The sequence below is a fragment of the Tachyglossus aculeatus genome, chromosome 6 (assembly GCF_015852505.1).
Source record: "Tachyglossus aculeatus isolate mTacAcu1 chromosome 6, mTacAcu1.pri, whole genome shotgun sequence".
Lineage (NCBI taxonomy): Eukaryota > Metazoa > Chordata > Mammalia > Monotremata > Tachyglossidae > Tachyglossus > Tachyglossus aculeatus.
In genome coordinates this window covers 5,101,993-5,123,717 of record NC_052071.1, presented here as the reverse complement: position 1 = coordinate 5,123,717, position 21,725 = coordinate 5,101,993, and the positions used below count along the sequence as shown (strand labels likewise).

General features: G+C 57.3%; 1 protein-coding gene across 3 annotated transcripts in view; it reads right to left on the bottom strand.

Moving 5' to 3' along the window:
• OGT (O-linked N-acetylglucosamine (GlcNAc) transferase) overlaps window positions 1-21,725 on the bottom strand; it is a 46,492-nt gene that overhangs the window by 22,484 nt on the left and 2,283 nt on the right. The window contains exons 2-7 of one of the 3 annotated variants that reach the window (XM_038747859.1): window positions 17,259-17,439; window positions 14,608-14,851; window positions 6,375-6,443; window positions 2,901-3,017; window positions 1,806-1,885; window positions 352-547 (exon numbers count right to left, since the gene is read on the bottom strand). In XM_038747859.1, coding sequence (XP_038603787.1) covers window positions 352-547; window positions 1,806-1,885; window positions 2,901-3,017; window positions 6,375-6,443; window positions 14,608-14,851; window positions 17,259-17,439 — 887 coding nt within the window. Of the gene's footprint in view, window positions 1-351; window positions 548-1,805; window positions 1,886-2,900; window positions 3,018-4,370; window positions 4,671-6,374; window positions 6,444-14,607; window positions 14,852-17,258; window positions 17,440-21,725 lie in introns of those variants that run through there. The other 2 variants (XM_038747860.1, XM_038747861.1) reach the window with 2 other exon arrangements.

Here is a 21,725-nt window from a genome sequence, read left to right as displayed (position 1 = left end):
CACTCACACGGTCTCTCACTTACCCTCTCTCCTTTCACGATCTCTCACACTCACCCTCGCTCTCTCACTCCCTCTCTCAACGAGTTTCCGTCCCGGGAGCCGAGAGGGAGCGACTCCTTTTAGACCGTGAGCCCGCAGTTGGGTAGGGACTGTCTCTATATGTTGCCAATTTGTCCTTCCCGAGCGCTTAGTACAGTGCTCTGCACACAGTAAGCGCTCAATAAATATGACTGATGATGACGACTCCAGCCCGCCGCCGTCTTCGGAAGAGGGGGAGCCGGCCCCCGCGGGGCGGCCCACCCACGGACGACTGGGGGTGGGGAGCGGGGCAGGGGACCCCCCCCGGCTTACGCTGCCTTTCTCCTTGAGGGCGTTGGCGAGGTTGCAGTAGGCGTCCGGGAAGTGGGGCTGCAGCTCGATGGCTCGCCGGTAAGTGTCGATGGCCAAGTCGATGAGGCCCTGCTCGTAGTAGACGCAGGCCAGGTTGCCGTGGACCACGGCGTGGTTTGGGCTGAGGCTCAGGGCCCGCAGGTAGGCCGCCACGGCTCTGCAACGCAACGCCCGGGGGGCCGGTGGGTGGGTGGGAGGAGGCGCCGCGGGCGTGGAGGCCCCAGACGCGACACCGCACCTTTCCCGTCACCGCAGACGGCACCTCCATCCTCCCCGGCTCGCAATCCTGCGACCCGGGAGTTCTCCTTGACTCCTCTCTCTCATCCGACCCATCACTGAATCCCGTCGGTCCCACCTTCAAAGCGTCGTTTAAATCCGCCCTTTCCTCTCCATCCATCCATTTTATGGGTAGGGTAGGGATCGTCTCTATATGTTGCCAACTTGTACTTCCCAAGTGCTTAGTACAGTGCTCTGCACACAGTAAGCGCTCAATAAATACGACTGAATGGATGAATCCAGACGGCCACCACGCCGATCCGACCTCTTTTCTTCTCCCACCTCAGCCTCCTCGCCGACCTCCCGTCTCTTGCCACTCCAGACCAGACTTTACTCTCTGCCATGTTTCCCTACTCCTCAAGACCCTCCAGGGTTGCCCATCCACCTCCCCATCCCACAGAAACTCGTCACGGTCAGCTTTAAAGCCGTCCATCACCTCGCCCCCTCCCACCTCACTTCACTGCAACCCAGCCCGCACACTTGGCTCTTCTGGTGCTGCTAACCTTCTCCCCGTCCCTCCATCTCGTCCAACTCGCCGCCGACCTCTTGCCCACGTCCCGCCTCAGGCCCGGAACGGCCTCCCTCTTCCAATCCCACAGACGATGACTCTCCCCGCCTTCAAAGCCTCATTGAAGGCCCGTCTCCTCAGGCCTTCCCTGACTAGGCCCCCCTTTCCTCCTCTCCCACTCCCTTACGCGTCGCCCCGACTTCCTCCTTGGATTCATTCCCCCCTCCCAACGCCAAAGCACTCAGGTCCACATCCCTCATTTATTTCTTTCTCTTCCTGTCCGTCTGCCCCTCCCCGACCGTCAGCTCCTTGTGGGGAGGGAACGTGTCTGGTTCTATTGATGTATTATCCTCTCCCCAGCGTTTAGTCCAGTGCTCTGCCCACAGTAAGCGCTCAATACAACAGACACTTTGCAGACGAGGCGTGGAAAAAGTGACCCGCCCGTGGCCACTAAGAGGAGCGAGCCCGGTGCTGGGCTTCGGGGCGGGCTAGCTGCCGACATATGGGAGCAGCGGCTCCCCGGGAGGACATCTTGGCAGGGCTCCGCCCCTGATCTTCGGGCCCCAGGGGTCCCCGGGCGGGAGGTGTGGGAGAATGAGGGGGATGGGTTTCTGCTCCCGCCACATCTCACCTGTCAAAGATTCGGGCCTCTTTCAGGACGTTGCCCAGGTTAATATAGGCATCCAGGAAATTAGGATCAAGGGTCACAGCCTGAAAGACAAGGAAACTGTGAGTTGGGGCCCCGGGCAGGAAGCCCCCTGCTCCCCGCTCCCGTCCTTAACCCTCTCAACCCCGAGGCTCGATCCCCAGGAGGGTGTGGAGATGGGCCCTGACCTTCCCCCGGAAAGAAGGGAGAGGGCGAGACACGGATGAAAGGAGGGCAGGGGTGGGGGGGGAATGAAAGGAGAGAGGGAGGGAGAGGGAAAAGAAGAGATGAGGAGAGAGAGGGAAAAGGCGGGAGAGAAAAGGAAAAAGAGAGAAGGGAAAGGAAGAAAAAGGAGAGAGGGAAAAGGAGAGGGAGAGAAGGAAAAGGAGAGGGAGAGAAAAAAGTAGAAAGGGGGAAAAGGAGAAAGGAACAGAGGGGAAAGGAGAGAAGGAGAGAGAAGGATGAAAGGAGGGGGGGGAAAAAGGGAGGGAAAGGAGAGGGAGAGAGGGAAAAGGAGAGGGGAGAAAAGGAGGAGAGGGAGAAAAGGAAAGGGAGAGGGAGAGAAAAATGTAGAGGGGGGAAAGGAGAAAGGAAGAGAGGGGAGAGAGGGAGAAAGAAGGATGAAAGGAGAGAGGGGGAAAAGGAGAAAGAGAGAAGGATGAAAGGAGGGGGGGAAAGGGGGAAGGAGAGAGGGAGAGAGTGAAAAGGGGCAGGGGAAAAGGAGGAGAGGGAGAGAAGGAAAAGGAGAAAGAGAGAAGGATGAAAGGAGGAGGGGAAAAGGAGGGGGGAAAGGAGAGAGGGAGGGAAAAAAGGAGGGGATGGAGAGAAGGAAAAGGGGAGAAGGAGGGAGAGAGAAAAAAGCAAAGGGGGAAGGAGAGGGGGAAAAGAGAGAGGAAGAGAGAAGGATGGATGAAGAGAGGGGAAGGGGGATGAAAGAAAAGGGAGAGAGGGGGCAAAGGAGAGAGGGTGGCATAGGACAGCCCTCATACTCGCTGTCCATCAGGCAGCGTCTTCCTGGGCACGGGGTCTGTTCCGCCCACCCGCCTGCCCTGTGAGGAGGACCGCCCCTTCTCCCCCAACCTTTTCAAAGTGATGGATGGCCAGCCAGATCTCCCCTTGGGCGTTGAAGACGCAGCCGAGATTGCTCCAGGCGACGGCAAAGTTCGGCTGGGTCTCGATGGCTTTCAGGTAACACGCCTTGGAGGGGGCGGGGTGGGGAGCGGCCGGAGAGACGAGGGCGGGGGGGAGACAGAGGCCGACGGAGAGAGACACGGAGAGACAGGGGTCGAGGGGGACAGGGAAACATTTGAAGAAGGGGGGGCGGGGGGGGAGGAAGAAAAAGGGGGTGTCAGCGTCCCTCCTCCGACCGGCCAAAAGTGACCCTGCAGCACAGGCTCGCTTGCGCCGCGACTAAATGCGCTGCCTCGGTCGGCCGCTCGCTCCTGCGCTTGCGCCGACCGCCCCCCGGGCCCGGGCCCCCGCTCTCAGTTCCGCCGCCGGCCCCCCGAGGATGACAACCCCCCCCAAGCCCCCCGAGTCCCCCGAGCTCCGCGCCGCCGCCGTGCCGGGACGGGGAGCGGGGAAGGGCGGCGGCGGCGGCGGGGGGGACCGACGCTCCCGAAACCTCCCGCGGGCCGGGCCGGGGTGCCCGGGGGGCGGTCCCTGTAATGCGTGCGCCCGCGTCGCCGGCGTCTCCTAGCCGCAGCGCGCCGCTCGCTGCGCCGCTTCCCCGGCCCCCGCCCCCGCGGCGCGGCAGACGGCCGAGCGGATCCGGCCCCCCCGCGGCCGGCCGGGCTCCCCGGGGAGACCCCCGGGGGAGGGGGACGGGGCGAGTCGGGGTGGGGGGGGGGGAACCGGGGCGGGGGGTGAGGGGAGGCCGGTCGGGGGGCGCACGATCCGGTCGACCGTCCGCCGGGGGGGCTGGGGGGGAGGGGCTCGCTCGCACGCGCCGCGCGGGGTGCGGGGGGGGGGGGAAGGGACAAACGCCTGCGCGGCCTCTGCGCTGCTGCAGGGTCACGGCGCATCGTCAGAAGGGCAGAACGCTGCAATCCAAACCAAGGAGGGTAAGGGGGAGGTGGGGGGGGGGGGGGAGAAAAAAAATCATAATAATCGTAAAAAAAACCCAGAATCCTCATAACGGTACGGAAAAAAGAAAACCAACCCTACCCCCCAAAAAAGCGAGAGTCAGGAGCTCTCACTAGAGTCAAAATCTCCAATTCCGTTCGGTTGTTTGGCTTTTTTTTTTTTAAATACAAAAAAAAAAAAGGAAAGAAAAAAGAAAGGAATATTAAAATATGGCGCTCATTTACTTTCTCTGAAAGAACCGTGGCTTTGGCATCGAACGCTCGCTTACGGTACTGACTCGTACAGAGGTACGGAGAGTTCTACGGCTACGTTTGCTTTTCTTACGGGGGGGGGGGGGGAGAAAAACCAAAAAGAAAAAGGGGGGAGGGGGAGAAATGTATCATCTGAAGCTGTTTTCTGAAGCCACGAGACAGAGGACAAGCATGGAGGCAAATTGTTTGGCTGTGGCAGTTACAAACCCGTTACCATATTTTCTCATGTGACTTTGCGTCGCGTTCCTTGCTGGAGGAGGAGGAGGAGGAGGAGGAGGAGGAGGAGGAGGAGGCGTGTGTCTGCCCTAGATCCAGGCCTGGCCCTTTACGCATGTGGATTAGGAGGTTTCACACCCACCTGAAACCTTCTCAATACAGTGTCAAGGGGGGGGGGAACAAAATAAAAAAAAAACAAAAAACCAAAAAACAAGAGAGAAAATAAAACAAGATCATTAGTCCAAGTTCAACAAAGCAACGCAAACTTCTGCGGATCGTGGGATACGACATCGGGACGGGGTGGGGGGACGGTCCGGAACGAGGGAGTCATGCGGGGGGGGGGGGGGGTCACAAATCGAGGACTGTCACACGTTGGGGGGACGATGGGGGGGCGGGGAGGGTCTTGGGGGGGGGACGGGACCGGTTTGGGCTGGAAGAAAGGCTCTGGGCCTCCCGCTGAGGCGGCCTGGTTTGGCTTCGGTCTACCCGCGGGGCGGGGCTGGCTTGGCTTCTCCAATGCGCTGATGGCAAAAGAAAGACGTTGCGTGGACGGACTGTGGGTCCGGGGGGTGGGGGACGGAGAGACAGAGACAGAGAGAGACAGAGAGAGAGACACGGAGAGAGAGAGAGCCAGAGACGGAGAGAGCCAGAGAGAGAGAGAGAGAGAGAGAGGACGGTTCGCTGGCCGCGGTTCTCGAGAGAGACAGAGAGGCGGGGTGTCAAACTAGGAGGTCTCCAGAGCTCTGAAATAAAGAGGTCAGCAACAACCCAGAGGCAGGCGCGGGGCGGGGGGCCGGGGGACGTGTCCGGCCTAGGCCGGCCCTCTAAAGCTGCCCTGAAGTGCGACTCGTGTTAGCTGTCCGCTTGGTCGGGCGGGGAGGGGACGGAAAACCCCGGATTTGGCCCCAAACGGTCGTTTTGGGAGGGGGACGGGGGTCCCCACGGGCTCCAGACGTGGCCAATTCGCCCTTCGCCTCCGGCCCGGACGGCGGCGTCGCTTTGGGGGGAGCCGAGACCCCCCCCCCGCCCCACCCCCGGGGCCCGGAGGGGGTCGGGGGGGGCGTCCGGGCGGTCAACCGGACAGCTACGCTGGGCGGTGCACTCCAGGCTGGGGGGGGGAGCAGGCGCGTGGGGCTCGGAGCGGAGGGCGGGCGGACGGGCGGGCGGGGGGTCTCCGGGCGGCCCCCGCCGCGCCCCCGCCCCGCTCCTCGCCCCGGCGGGCGGGCGGGCGCGCTGGCATTAAGGTGGCTTGTAACAAGGGGCGGTTGGGGAGTGTGAGGGGGGACGGGGGGGGGGGGGGGGGACGGGACGCGCCCGGACACTGGCGCCTCCGGAAGGACCCCCCCGGGGGGGGGACCTTCCGGGCCCACGGAGACGCTGCTAGAAGCCACCTTTTTCCACTCGGGCAACTTTTCTTTCGATCAGCCCATTTTCCCGAACAAACCAGCTTCGCCCCTTCCATTCGAGAGATCAGTGCGTCGATCCAATTTGGCGTGGGGGGGGGTGACGGGGTGGGAGGGAGGTCAATCGACTTCTTGTCTTTTTTTGGAGGGGGGGTGCGGAGGGTGGGGGAGGGAAGGGGGGAGCGACGAGGAGGAACGGGAAGTCTCTTTTTTGGGGGGGGCGGAGGGGAGGAGTCGAGAACGGGGAGGGTCGAGAGGGAAGGAATCGGGAGGGGGCGAGTCCGATTGTGAATTTAGGACCAAATTCGCAGCCTTTCTTCCACTGGGGTCAGGGTGGGGAGGACAGACAGACGGGGTGGGGGGGGGGGGTCACGAGCCAGTCAAGGCCGCTACTACCAGGGGGGGCAACGTTTTGGGCGCCAGTCTTCTCCACTTACAAGCCGCGACCGACTTTAGAAGAGCAGCAGTTCCGGCCGCCGGCCGCCGCGTCCTCGGCCTCGGGGTGGGGAGGGGGCGGCCCCGGCCCCGGCGGGAGGGGCGGCGGCCGGACGGCGGGACGGCGCGCGCGATCCGGGGCGCGCGGGACGGCGGACACCTACCTTGGCCTCCTCCAGCCGGCCCAGGGCTTTGAGCAGGTTGCCCAGGTCGCTGCGTACACAGTACAAGTCCTGCGAAATAGAGAGACCCCCCCGCCGGCCCCGGGTTTTTAGCCCCCCGAAAAGGCCGTCCCAAAGCCCCCCGGCCCCTGCGATTCGGCCCTTCGCGTGATCGTCATAATGACGACGGCATCCGTTAAGCGCTTACTACGTGCCGGGCGCTGTCCTAAGCGCTGGGGAAGATCCCAGCTCGTCGGGTTGCCCCCCGTGGGGCTCACAGTCTTCTCCCGGCGCTTACAACATTCATTCAATCGTATTTATCGAGCGCTTACTGTGTGCAGAGCACCGTACTGAGCGCTCGGGAGGTACAAGAACAGTGCCCGGCCCATAGTAAGCGCTTAGAACATTCATTCAATCGTATGTATTGAGCGCTTACTGTGTGCAGAGCACCGTACTGAGCGCTCGGGAGGTACAAGAACAGTGCCCGGCACATAGTAAGTGCTTAGAACATTCATTCAATCGTATTTATCGAGCGCTTACTGTGTGCAGAGCACCGTACTGAGCGCTCGGGAGGTACAAGAACAGTGCCCGGCCCATAGTAAGCGCTTAGAACATTCATTCAATCGTATGTATTGAGCGCTTACTGTGTGCAGAGCACCGTACTGAGCGCTCGGGAGGTACAAGAACAGTGCCCGGCCCATAGTAAGCGCTTAGAACATTCATTCAATCGTATTTATCGAGCGCTTACTGTGTGCAGAGCACCGTACTGAGCGCTCGGGAGGTACAAGAACAGTGCCCGGCACATAGTAAGCACTTAGAACATTCATTCAATCGTATGTATGGAGCGCTTACTGTGTGCAGAGCACCGTACTGAGCGCTCGGGAGGTACAAGAACAGTGCCCGGCCCATAGTAAGCGCTTAGAACATTCATTCAATCGTATTTATCGAGCGCTTACTGTGCAGAGCACCGTACTGAGCGCTCGGGAAGTACAAGAACAGTGCTCGGCACAAAGTAAGCGCTTAACTGACACTGTAATCATTATCCCCATTTTACAGATGAGGTCATCGAGGCCCAGAGAGGTCAACTGACTCGCCCCGAGCCACCCAGCTGATCGGCGGCGGAGCCGGGATTAGAACCCACGGCCTCTGACTCGCAAACCCGGGCTCTTGCCCCTAAGCCATGCTTTTCTCTATTGTCCTCTCCCCAGCGCTTAGGACAGTGCTTTGCACCCCGAAGGCAGCATGAGAAGCAGCATGGCGCCGTGGGTACAGCACAGGCTTGTGAGTCGGAAGGTCACGGGTTCTAATCCTCGCGCGGCCACACGTCTGACACTGCGTGACCTTGGGCGAGCCACTTCCCTTGCCAGTCCCCTCCCTTGTAAAGTGGGGGTGAAGACCGGGAGCCCCACGTGGGACGGGGGCTTTGGCCAACCCAGTTTCCTCGGAGCCCAACGCTTAGCCCAGTGCCTGGCACGGAGTGAGCGCTCAACAGACACCACTGTCGTTACCATCGCTACAGGCAGGCGCTCAGTATGACTGAAAGAAAAGTCGGTTGCGCCGTCCTCTCCCAGGCGCTCAGTCCCAGCGGGTGCCCAATAAGTACCACCGATCGATTGATTGATGAACAGACGGTTGGCCGGACCCCCCCGGGCAGGGCTGAGGGAAATGGGGTCGGGAACTTGTGGGGGGCGACCACCCGGGGCTGGGGGTTCGGGGGGCAGCCCGAGGGGATGCCAGCTCTGCCTGGCGGGCTCCGATTTAACAATGATGGTATTGGTTAAGCGCTCTGTGCCAAGGACTTCCCAAGCGCTTGGTACAGTGCTCTGCACCCAGTAGGCGCTCCATAAATATGATTGATTAAGTGACTTGCCCAAAGTCCCACAGCTAAGGGAAGTCCCTTCCCCACAGCACCTGTCTATGTGTATATATGTTTGTACATATTTATTACTCTATTTATTTACTTTACTTGTACATATCTATTCTATTTTATTTTGTTAGTATGTTTGGTTTTGTCTCCCCCTTTTAGACTGTGAGCCCACTGTTGGGTAGGGACTGTCTCTATGTGTTGCCAATTTGTACTTCCCAAGCGCTTAGTACAGTGCTCTGCACGCAGTAAGCGCTCAATAAATACGATTGATGATGATGATGATGATATATGTTTGTACATATTCATTACTCTATTTATTTATTAATTTACTTTACTTGTACATATCTATTCTATTTATTTTATTTTGTTAGTATGTTTGGTTTTGTCTCCCCCTTTTAGACTGTGAGCCCACTGTTGGGTAGGGACTGTATGTGTTGCCAATTTGTACTTCCCAAGTGCTTAGTACAGTGCTCTGCACACAGTAAGCGCTCAATAAATACGAGATGATGATGATGATATATGTTTGTACATATTCATTACTCTATTTATTTATTAATTTACTTTACTTGTACATCTCTATTCTATTTATTTTATTTTGTTAGTATGTTTGGTTTTGTCTCCCCCCTTTAGACTGTGAGCCCACTGTTGGGTAGGGACTGTCTCTATGTGTTGCCAATTTGTACTTCCCAAGCGCTTAGTACAGTGCTCTGCACACAGTAAGCGCTCAATAAATACGATTGATGATGATGATGATATATGTTTGTACATATTTATTACTCTATTTATTTATTAATTTACTTTACTTGTACATATCTATTCTATTTATTTTATTTTGTTAGTATGTTTGGTTTTGTCTCCCCCTTTTAGACTGTGAGCCCACTGTTGGGTAGGGACTGTATGTGTTGCCAATTTGTACTTCCCAAGCGCTTAGTACAGTGCTCTGCACACAGTAAGCGCTCAATAAATACGATTGATGATGATGATGATGACTGTCATAAGCACTGGGCACTGTCCGAAGCGCTTGCCAGAGGAAGGGCGGGACCATCCCCAGGGACCGGATCCTCCTTCCGTTCGGCTTCCCGACTCGTGGGAAAGACCGGGAATCCCCACGGGGGACGGGGACGGTGTCCAGCCTGAGAGCCCGGGCTTGGGAGTCAGAGGTCATGGGTTCCGATCCCGGCTCCGCCCCTTGTCTGCTGTGTGACCTTGGGCCAGTCATTTCAATCAAACAATCGTATTTATTGAGCGCTTACTGTGTGCAGAGCACTGTACTAAGCGCTTGGGAAGTACAAGTTGGCAACATATAGAGACAGTCCCTACCCAACGGTGGGCTTCACTTCTCTGGGCCTCAGTTCCCTCATCTGGAAAACGGGGATCAAGACTGGGAGCCCCACGTGGGACAACCCGATCACCCTGTATCTCCCCCAGCGCTCAGAACAGTGCTTGGCGCACAGTAGTAAGCACTTCGTAAACGCCATCATTTTTTAAATAAAGGAATCGCTGCTTCCACGGGTCTACGCAGTTGGGAATGATAAAAAAAAAAATGAGCCGTGGTATCGATTAAGCGCTTACTAGGGGAAGCGGCAGGGAGTGGCGGGCAAGGCCCGGGCCTGGAAGGTGACCTTGGTCGGGTCATTTCACTTCTCTGGGCCTTGGTTCCCTCATCTGAAAAATGGGGATTGAGACTGGGACGCCCACGTAGGCCGGGGACTGTGTCCAACCCCGCTGAATTGTGTTCCCAAGCGCTCAGTACAGTGCTCTGCAGGCGGTAAGCGCTCGATAAACACGATTGAATTTGCCTGGATCCCCCCAGCGCGCTTAGAACAGTGCTTTGCACACAGTGAGCGCTTAAATGCCATTATTATTATTACTACTACAGTACCTGGCACGTAGGGAGCGCTTAACAAATCCCACCATTTTCTTGATGATGACGACGGCATTTATTAAGCGCTTACTGTGTGCCAAGCACTGTTCTAAGCGCTGGGGAGGTGACAAGGTGATCAGGTTGTCCCATGGGGGGGGGCTCACAGGCTTCGCCCCCGTTTTACAGATGAGGGAACTGAGGCCCAGTCTTGTTAGGACTACGATGCCAGGGAGCCGTGTGGACTTGGTGGCGAGAGCCCGGGCCTGCCTGCTGTGTGACCGCGGGCGGGTCCCTGCGCTTCTCTGGGCCTCTGTTTCCTCATCTGCAAAACGGGGGTTCCGTCCCCATCCTCCCGCCGATGGGGGACGGGGACCCTACCCGGGCCCGACGAGCTCCTACCTCCCCCAGCGCCTAGTACGCTCCTTGGCCAGAGAAGCAGTGCGGCCTAATGGGTAGAGCCCGGGACTCAGAACGACCAGGGTTCTCATCCCGGCTTGCTGTGTGACCTTGGGCAAGTTCCTTCGCTTCTCTGGGCCTCAGTTTCCCCAACTGTAAAATGGGAAACTGTCCTCACTTCTACTTCGGCCAGGAGCCCCATGCGGGACAGGGACTGCATCCGACCTAATAACTTGTTACCTACCCAAGCGCTTAGGACAGCGTTTGGCACATCATCATCATCATCATCATCATCAATCGTATTTATTGAGCGCTTACTATGTGCAAAGCACTGTACTAAGCGCTTGGGAAGTACAAATTGGCAATATATAGAGACAGTCCCTACCCAACAGTGGGCTCACAGTCTAAAATGGGGAGACAGAGAATAAGTGCTCAGACCGTGAGCCCCACACGGGACGGCCTTTCCCCGGCCCGGAACGCCCTCCCTCCACACATCCGGAGAAGCAGCGTGGCTCAGTGGGAAAAGCCCGGGCTTTGGAGTCAGAGGTCATGGGTTCAAATCCCGGCTCTGCCACTTGTCAGCTGTATGACTTTGGGCAAGTCACTTAACTTCTCTGCACTTCAGTTACCTCATCTGTAAAATGGGGATGAACACTGAGAGCCCCATGAGGGCCAACCTGATCACCTTGTAACCTCCCCAGCGCTTAGAACAGTGCTTTGCACATAGTAAGCGCTTAACAAATGCCATCATTATTATTATTATTTTTATTATCCGCCAAGCTAGCTCTCTTCCTCCCTTCAAAGCCCTACTGAGAGCTCACCTCCTCCAGGAGGCCTTCCCACACTGAGCCCCCTTTTTCCTCTCCTCCTCCCCATCCCCTCCACCCTACCCCCTTCCCCTCCCCACAGCAACTGTATATATGTTCTTACAGATTTATTACTCTATTTTACTTGTGCATATTTACTATTCTATTTGTTTTGTTAACGATGTGCATCGAGCTTTAATTCTATTTATTCTGACGACTTGACACCTGTCCACATGTTTTGTTTTGTTGTCTGTCTCCCCCTTTTAGACCGTGAGCCCGTTGTTGGGTCGGGACCGTCTCCCTATGTCGCCGACTTGTACTACCCAAGCGCTCAGTACAGTGCTCTGCACACAGTAAGCGCTCAATAAATACGACTGAATGAATGAATGAATAAATGACAGGGACTACGTCTGACCTAATTAACTTGTTGCTACCCCAGCGCTTAGAATTTAGTGCTTAAATGCCATCAAAAAAGACAAAGACTTGACAGATCGATCAGCGAGCCCCATGGGGGACAGGGACCGTTATGTTGCCAACTTGTACTTCCTAAGCGCTTAGTACAGTGCTCAGCACACAGTAAGCGCTCAATAAATATGATTGAATGAATGAATGAACCCGATTTGCCTGTTTCCACCTCAGTGCTTGGCACGTAGTACGTGCTTCACAAATACACAATCGTTATTATTATCATTGTCCTCCCCCAAGCGCTTAGTACAACGCTCCGCACGGGGTAAGTGCTCAATAAATTCATTCGATCGTACTTCTCTGTGCCTCAGTTACCTCACCTGTAAAATGAGGATTAAGACTGTGAGCCCCCTGTGGGACAACCTGATCACCTTGTAAGCTCCCCAGCGCTTGGAACGGTGCTTTGCACATAGTAAGCGCTTAATAAATGCCATTATTATTATTCATTCATTCATTCATTCAATCATATTTTTTGAGCTCCTTGTCTTCCCTCCCAAACCTTGTCCTCTCCCTGACTTTCCCATCTCTGTTGACGGCACTACCATCCTTCCCGTCTCACAAGCCCGCAACCTTGGTGTCATCCTCGACTCCGCTCTCTCATTCACCCCTCACATCCAAGCCGTCACCAAAACCTGCCGGTCTCAGCTCCGCAACATTGCCAAGATCCGCCCTTTCCTCTCCATCCAAACCGCTACCCTGCTAATTCAAGCTCTCATCCTATCCCGTCTGGACTACTGCACTAGCCTTCTCTCTGATCTCCCATCCTCGTGTCTCTCTCCACTTCAATCCATACTTCATGCTGCTGCCCGGATTATCTTTGTCCAGAAACGCTCTGGACATATCACTCCCCTCCTCAAAAACCTCCAATGGCTACCGATCAATCTGCGCATCAGGCAGAAACTCCTCACCCTGGGCTTCAAGGCTGTCCATCACCTCGCCCCCTCCTACCTCACCTCCCTTCTCTCCTTCTACTGCCCAGCCCGCACCCTCCGCTCCTCCACCACTAATCTCCTCACTGTACCTCGCTCTCGCCTGTCCCGCCATCGACCCCCGGCCCACGTCATCCCCCGGGCCTGGAATGCCCTCCCTCTGCCCATCCGCCAAGCTAGCTCTCTTCCTCCCTTCAAGGCCCTGCTGAGAGCTCACCTCCTCCAGGAGGCCTTCCCAGATTGAGCCCCTTCTTTCCTCTCCCCCTCGTCCCCCTCTCCATCCCCCCGCCTTACCGCCTTCCCCTCCCCACAGCACCTGTATATATGTATATATGGTTGTACATATTTATTACTCTGTTTATTTATTTATTTATTTATTTTACTTGTACATTTCTATCCTACTTATTTTATTTTGTTGGTATGTTTGGTTCTGTTCTCTGTCTCCCCCTTTTAGACTGTGAGCCCACTATCGGGTAGGGACTGTCTCTATGTGATGCCAATTTGTACTTCCCAAGCGCTTAGTACAGTGCTCTGCACATAGTAAGCGCTCAATAAATACGATTGATTGATCGATTGATTGATTGGAAAGTACAATGAGAAGCAGCACGGCTCAGTGGAAAGAGCACAGGCTTGGAAGTCAGAGGTCGTGGGTTCTAATCCCGGCTCCGCCGCTTGTCAGCCCCGTGACTTTGGGCAAGTCACTTCTCTGAGCCTCGGTGACCTCAACTGTAAAATGGGGATGAAGACCGTGAGCCCCCCGTGGGACAACCCGATCGCCTTGTATCCTCCCCAGCGCTTAGAACGGTGATTTGTACATAGTAAGCGCTTAACAAATGCCATCGTTATTATTACAATTCCAATAAATACAGCTGATTGAATGAATGAACCTAATCCCTGACCCACACAGGCCAAGCGGGAGGGAGAATGGGTGGTTTTTTTTAAAAAAAATGGTAACCATTAAGCGCTTATTACGTTCCAGGCCTCAGTTCTCTCCTCCTCTCCATCTCCCCGCCCTACTTCCTTCCCCTCCCCACAGCACCTGCATATATGTTAGTACAGATTTATGACTCTATTTATTGTACTTGTCCGTATTTACTATTCTATTTATTTTGCTAATGATGGGCATCTAGCTTTACTTCTATTTATTCTGACAACTTGACACCCGTCCACGTGTTTTGTTTTGTCGTCTGTCTCCCCCTTCTAGACTCTGAGCCCGCTGTCGGGTAGGGACCGTCTCTCTACGTCGCCGACTTGTCCTTCCCAAGCGCTTAGTCCGGTGCTCTGCACGTAGTAAGCGCTCAATAAATACAATTGAATTAAGCTGCTTAAGAGAAGCAGCTTGGCTCAGCGGAAAGAGCCCGGGCTTTGGAGTCAGAGGTCACGGGTTCAAATCCCGGCTCCGCCAACTGTCAGCTGGGTCACTTTGGGCAAGTCACTTCTCCGGGCCTCAGTTCCCTCATCTGTAAAACGGGGATTAAGAGTGTGAGCCCCCCGTGGGACAACCTGATCACCTTGTAACCCGGGCTTTGGAGTCAGAGGTCACGGGTTCAAATCCCGGCTCTGCCAACTGTCAGCTGGGTGACTTTGGGCAAGTCACTTCTCTGGGCCTCAGTTCCCTCATCTGTAAAACGGGGATTAAGACTGTGAGCCCCCCGTGGGACAACCTGATAACCTCCCCAGTGCTTAGAGCAGTGCTTTGCACATAGTAAGCGCTTAATAAATGCCATCATTATTATTATGATTATCATCATCATCAATCGTATTTATTGAGCGCTTACTATGCGCAGAGCACTGTACTAAGCGCTTGGGAAGGACAAATTGGCAACATAATGAACGAGGATCGGGGGTCCCACGTGGGCCGGGGCCCGGGGCAGACGGAGAGGGGGGCTCCCGGCGGGGTCCCACTCACGGGATTGTACTGGAGGGCGGAGACGTAGGCCTGCACGGCGCCTTCCATGTCGCCCGCCGCCACCAAGGCGGCTGCCAGGTTGATGTAGCCGTCGATGAAGTCGGGCTTGAGGCGGAGCGCGTGGCGGTAGTGCTCGATGGCTTCCTGCAGCTGCCCGCGCTCCTTGTAGACGTTGCCCAGGTTGGAGTACGCTTCCGCCAGGAGCGGGTTCTGCTTGATGGCCAGGGTGCTGAAATGGGCCGACCTGGCGGGGGGGGGGGCGGAGAGGGGGGCGTCGGGAGGCCGCCCGGCGGTGGATCGCCACGGCGAGGTCGGGCCCGCTCCCCGAGATGCCCACTTGAGGGGGGCGCCGGGCCGTCGTCCCGTCCCGGGTTCGGGGGAAACGGACTCGGGTGAAGCCCCTCACCGGACGTGCCGAGCGGACACTTGGCCGCCCGCCCCGGAGGCTGGGAGGATGGGGCGGGGGGCACGGACTCGGGCCAAGGCCCCTCAACGGACGTGCCAAGGGGGCCCCTGGCTGCCCACCCGCGGGGCCGGGAGGATGGCACAAACTCAGACTGAAGCTCCTCAACAGCCTGGCCAAGTGGACACTTGCCCGCCCGCCCACCCTTGAGGCTGGGAGGATGGGGCGGGGGGCACAAACTCAGGCCAAGGCCCTTCACCCGGACGTGCCAAAGGGGCCCGCGGGGCTGGGAGGATGGCACGAACTCAGACTGAGGCTCCTCGACGGTCTTGCCAAGTGGACACTTGCCCGCCCGCCCTTGAGGCTGGGAGGATTGGGCGGGGGGCACGGACTCAGGCCAAGGCCCTTCACCCGGACATGCCAAGGGGGCCCCTGGCCGCCCACCCGCGGGGCTGGGAGGATGGCACAAACTCAGACTGAGGCTCCTCGACGGTCTTGCCAAGTGGACACTTGCCCTCCCGCCCCTGAGGCTGGGAGGATGGGGCGGGGGGCACGGACTCAGGCCAAGGCCCCTCAACAGACGTGCCAAGTGGGCCCCTGGCCGCCCACCCGCGGGGCTGGGAGGATGGCACAAACTCAGACTGAAGTTCCTCAACAGTCTTGCCAAGTGGACACTTGCCCGCCTGCCCGAGGCTGGGAGGATGGGGCGGGGGCACAGACGCAGGCCAAGGCCCTTCACCCGGACGTGCCAAGGGGGCCCCTGGCCGCCCACCCGCGGGGCCGGGAGGATGGCACAAACTCAGACTGAGGCTCCTCGACGGTCTTGCCAAGTGGACACTTGCCCGCCCGCCCCTGAGGCGGGGGGCACAAATTCAGCCCAAGGCCCTTCACCCGGACGTGCCAAGGGGGCCCCTGGTCGCCCACCCGCGGGGCTGGGAGGATGGCACAAACTCAGACTGAAGCTCCTCAACAGTCTTGCCAAGTGGACACGTGCCCGCCTGCCCGAGGCTGGGAGGATGGGGCGGGGGGCACAGACGCAGGCCAAGGCCCTTCACCCGGACGTGCCAAGGGGGCCCCTGGCCGCCCACCCGCGGGGCCGGGAGGATGGCACAAACTCAGACTGAGGCTCCTCGACGGTCTTGCCAAGTGGACACTTGCCCGCCCGCCCCTGAGGCGGGGGGCACAAATTCAGCCCAAGGCCCTTCACCCGGACGTGCCAAGGGGGCCCCTGGTCGCCCACCCGCGGGGCTGGGAGGATGGCACAGACTCAGACTGAGGCTCCTCGACGGTCTTGCCAAGTGGACACTTGCCCGCCCGCCCCTGAGGCTGGGAGGATGGGGCGGGGGGCACAAACTCAGGCCAAGGCCCTTCACCCGGATGTGCCAAGGGAGCCCCTGGCCGCCCACCCGCGGGGCTGGGAGGATGGCACAAACTCAGACTGAGGCTCCTCGACGGTCTTGCCAAGTGGACACTTGCCCGCCCGCCCCTGAGGCTGGGAGGATGGGGCGGGGGGCACAAATTCAGGCCAAGGCCCTTCACCCGGACGTGCCAAGGGGGCCCTGGCCGCCCACCCGCGGGGCTGGGAAGATGGCACAAACTCAGACTGAGGCTCCTCGACGGTCTTGCCAAGTGGACACTTGCCCGCCCGCCCCTGAGGCGGGGGGCACAAATTCAGGCCAAGGCCCTTCACCCGGATGTGCCAAGGGGACCTCTGGCCGCCCACCCGCAGGGCTGGGAGGATGGCGCAAACTCAGACTGAGGCTCCTCGACGGTCTTGCCAAGTGGACACTTGCCCACCCGCCCCTGAGGCGGGGGGCACAAACTCAGGCCAAGGCCCTTCACCCGGACGTGCCAAGGGGGCCCATGGCCGCCCACCCGCGGGGCTGGGAGGATGGCACAAACTCAGACTGAGGCTCCTCGACGGTCTTGCCAAGTGGACACTTGCCCACCCGCCCGAGGCGGGGAGGATGGGGGGCACGGCCTCAGATCGAAGCCCCCCCCCCGAGGCCGGGAGGATGGGGGGCACGGCCTCGGACCGAGCCCCCTCACCGGACGGCGGACCCCTGCCCGAGGCTGGCAAGACGGGTCGGGGAGAGGGGCACGGCCTCGGACCGAAGCCCCGCGCCGTCTCGCCAAGCGGGCGCCCGACCGCCGAGGCTGGCGCGGAGGGGTGCGGGCACCGACTGTAAAGCTCCGCCGTCCCCCTCCCGGCGTGCCCGGGGTGCCCGGCGGCCTCGTGCCCTCCTACCTGTCCAGCCTGCGACACTGGAAGTGGATGGACGAGAGCAACAGCAGCACGCCGGTGTTGTCCGGCTCCTGCCGCCACAGCTGCATGCAGTGCCTCTCGGCCGCCTCAAAATCTCCCGCCTGATATTCCCGGTGTGCCAACTCAGCTAACCCTTGGAAGGAAAGCATACGTTTCGTTGGTTCTGGAGGGGCGCCAAAACATTTAGGGGAGGGGGAAACAAAAAGTTAGAAGGTGCCAACCGAAAAGAAAAAGAAAAAAAAAACAACAACAACAACAACAAGAGAGACGAAAAATAAAGAGACGCACCACACGGTCACACGGATTTTAAATAATGCGATAAAATAAAAGGGAGGCGGAGATGCCGGCAAAAGGGGCAGGGGGACTTTTTTCCGGCGACCGAGGACCGTTTGGGAAACGTCCTCTATCATCAATCAATCGTATTTATTGAGCGCTTACTGTGTGCAGAGCACTGTACTAAGCGCTTGGACTTGTAAGGACTTGTACTAAGTCCTCCCACCCGCCCCGTGGCCTCGGCTACCGGCGGGGACCCCGGAATCCTTCCCACCCCCCTCGACTGCTGGGTGACCTTGGGCAAGCCCCTTCGCTTCTCCGGGCCTCGGTTCCCTCCTCTGGAAAATGGGGATAAAGAGGGTGAGCCCCATGGGGGACAGGGAACTCATCCAACCTGACCGGCTTGGATCGACCCCAGCCACTCAGTACAGCGCCCGGCGATCAGTAAGTGCCTAAATACCACCTCGTTTCTCTGGGCCTCAGTTCCCTCCTCTGTAAAATGGGGGTTTAAGGCTCGTAGCCCCACATGGGACAACCCAACCAGCTTGGATCTTCCCCAGCCGCTCAGTACAGCGCCTGCCTCTTAATATGTGCTTAAAGAGAAGCAGCGTGGCTCAGTGGACAGAGCCCGGGCTTGGGCGTCAGAGGTCATGGGTTCATATTCCGCCTCCGCCAACTGTCAGCTGTGTGACTTTGGGCAGGTCACTTCACTTCTCTGGGCCTCAGTTACCTCAACTGCAAAATGGGGATTAAGACTGAGAGCCCCACGGGCGACAACCTGATCACCTTGTAACCTCCCCAGCGCTTAGTGCTCTGCCCATAGTAAGCGCTTAATAAATGCCATTATTACTATTATTATTATTATTATTAATAAATACCACCTCATTTCTCTGGGCCTCAGTTCCCTCCTCGGTAAAATGGGGATAAATCAATCAATCATATTTATTGAGCACTTACTGTGTGCAGAGCACTGTACAAAGCACTAAGGGATAAAGAGGGTGAGCCCCATGGGGGACAGGCAACGCGTCCAACCTGACCAGCTTGGATTGACCCCAGCGCTTAGTACAGCGCCTGCCACTTAGTAAACGCTTAACAAATACACGCCACCCCCCAAAAAAACCCGTGGGTCTCCATTTTGAGTTAGGGCACATTTTTGCCTTTATACATGTATATATGTTTGTTCGTATTTATTACTCCGTTTATTTATTTATTCTACTTGTACATATCTATTCTATTTATTTTGTTAACACGTTTTGTTTTGTTGTGTGTCTCCCCCTTCAAGACTGGGAGCCCACTGTCGGGTAGGGACCGTCTCTATATGGTGCCACCTTGTACTTCCCGAGCGCTTAGTACAGTGCTCTGCACACAGTGAGCGCTCAATAAATACGATTGATTGATTGATTGATTGATTGGCCTGGTGGCACTGAGAGGATTATGGAAGAAAGCGGGCTCCCTGGCTTCGGAGTCAGCAGTCTCCCCTGCTATGTGCGAGACGCCCTGCGGCGCAAAAGACGTGCGCGTGGGTGGGTAGGTGGGCACCCAGGGGCCCCCGCCCCCCCCAACACTTCAAAGGTGGCGTTTTTCATGCCATCAAACCCAAATTTAAAAATTATAATTCTTTTGTATTTATTATTATTATTACTATTATTATTATTATTATTATTATTAGAATAAAAAGGACGTCCTTCCCCCAAGACCCCCCGCCTTGAGACTCAAAAATCCTCCCGAGGGGGCCTCGAGGGTGACCCTCTGAGAGAGGCGCCTTAAATTCACTCACTCCGTTGCATTTATTCATCAAACGTATTTATTGAGCGCTTACTGCGTGCAGAGCACTGTACTAGGAGCTTGGGAAGTACAATTCGGCATGACATCCATCCGTTCATTCGGTTGTACTTATTAGGCGCCTACTGGGTGCAGAGCGCTGCACTGAGCGCTGCGGAAAGGACAAGAGAACAACAGGGACTCTCGATCCAATGGTCGCATTTACTGAGCGCTTACGGGGTGGACTGCGCTGGACTCGGCCCTTGGGAGAGTCTGATACAGAGTGGGTAAACGCGGTCCAGGCCCATAGTCCAATTGTGGTACTTACTGAGCGCTTACTGTGTGCAGAGCACTGAGCTAAGCGCTTGGCACAGGGTAGAACAGAGTGGTAGACATGTTCCACGCTCACAATCAACTGGTGGTACTTACTGAGCGCTTACTGCGTGCGGGGCACTGTACTAAGCGCTTGCGAGGGGACAATGCAACAATACACAGACACATTTCCTGCCCCCAACGAGCTGACAGTCTAGAGGGGGAGCCTACAGTCCCAGCCTTTCAATGGTATTTACTGAGCGCTTACCACGTGCAGAACACTGTACTAAGCGCTTGGGAGAGCCCAACACAACAATAAGCAGACACATTCCCTGCCCCTAACGAGCTGACAGTCTAGAGGATGAGCTCACAGTCCCGGCCTTCCAGTGGCATTTATTGAGCACTGTACTAAGCGCTTGGGGGAGTCTAATACAACAATAAACAGACACGTTCTCTGCTCACAATGAGCTGATAATGTAGAGGACGACCTTACAGTCCCAGCCTTTCAGTGGCATTTATTGCTTTCTGCATTTACTTTATTTCACTGGTATTTACTGAGCACTGTACTAAGCGCTTGGGAGAGTCTAATACAACAAAAAGGAGACCCATTCTCTGCTCAGAATGAGCCGACAATCTAGAGGACGGGCTTACTGTCCCAGCCTTTCAGCGGTACTTATCGAGCGCTTCTTGTGTGCAGAGGACCATACTGAGCGCTTGGAAGGCACGATACCGCAACAGAGGGACGCAACCCCTGCCCTCAACGAGCTCACAGTCTAGAGGACTGTACTGAGCACTTGGAAGGTACAATATCGCAACAGAGAGACACAATCCCTACCCGCAAAGAGCTCACAGTCTAGGGGACTGTACTGAGCGCTCGGGAGAGGACAATCCAACAACAACGGACCCGTTCCTCACGCTCGGCGGGCGGACGGTCTCGCCGACCCAGATGAAGCGCTCAGTAAATAGTAAGCGAAGCGCCCCGGGTCGGTCTCCGCAGGGCGCTTGGCGCAGTGTTCGAACCGCGGCGAGGGCACGGATAAAAGGACAGGTGGGGCTCAGCGAAACCTGTCTGGACGCCCGCGCCGGGGGGATTCTGGAGCCGAACCGTCCACCGGGCCCGAGGGCAGGGTCCAAGTTCTCGCCCCCCGTGCCCGGGAGTCGGAAGGTCCTGGGTTCTAATCCCGGCTCCGCCGCTTCTCTGCTGGCTGACCTGGGGCCGGTCACTTCCCTTCTCCGGGACTCGGTTCGCCCGTCTGGAAAATGGGAGCCGAGACTTTGAGCCCCATGGGTCTGATGGGATTGACCCGGATCGACCCAGCGGGGCAGATTTGCTCCCATCTCCCCCAACGTTCAGTACAGTGCCTGGCACATAGTAAGCGCTTAACAAACACCATCGCTATTATCTTGGACGGATTTTTAGATTCTGTGGCCTCCCTGTCCCCGTAACTTATTTTAGGCTCCCCCGAGGAGAATGGCAACTCCGTGAGGGCAGGCGTCGCGGCTGCCGACTCTCCTGTCCTCTCCCAAGCGCTCAGCAAAGCGCTCTGCACACAGTGGCCTTGGAAGCTCCTTGGAGAGCAGGGGGCACGCCTGGTTGCTCGGCCCGCCTCTCCCAAGCGCTCAGTACAGTCCCCCGCATGCCTGACGCGTTCAGTAGCGACAGCAGCAAAAATCGTGGCCCTTGTTGAGTGCTTCCTCTGGGCCAAGCACTGTACTAAGCGCTGAGATAGACACAAGATAATGATCTCTCCCTGGCTAGTCTGTAAACCTGTAGCTTCTTGGCTCCTACCTCTACTGGACTCTCCCCAGCGTCTAGTACAGTGCTCTGCCTACACTAAGCGCTCAGCAAAGCGTGCCGATCCTGACCATCTCCCCTACCACAGTAGGGGGGGGATTGTGTCTAGCAGTGCTAACGGATCCTCCCAAGCGCTTAGTACAGCGCTCTGCACCCAGGAGATGCTCAACAAATGCGCCATGCTTGCCTGCCCAGGTGGATCCTAAGCTCCTTAAGGGCAGGGACACTGTGCTACACTCCCCAAAGCCCTTCGTGTCGATCAGTGCTATTTCCTGAGAGCGGAGCGCCCTGCTAAGTGTGTAGCGCAG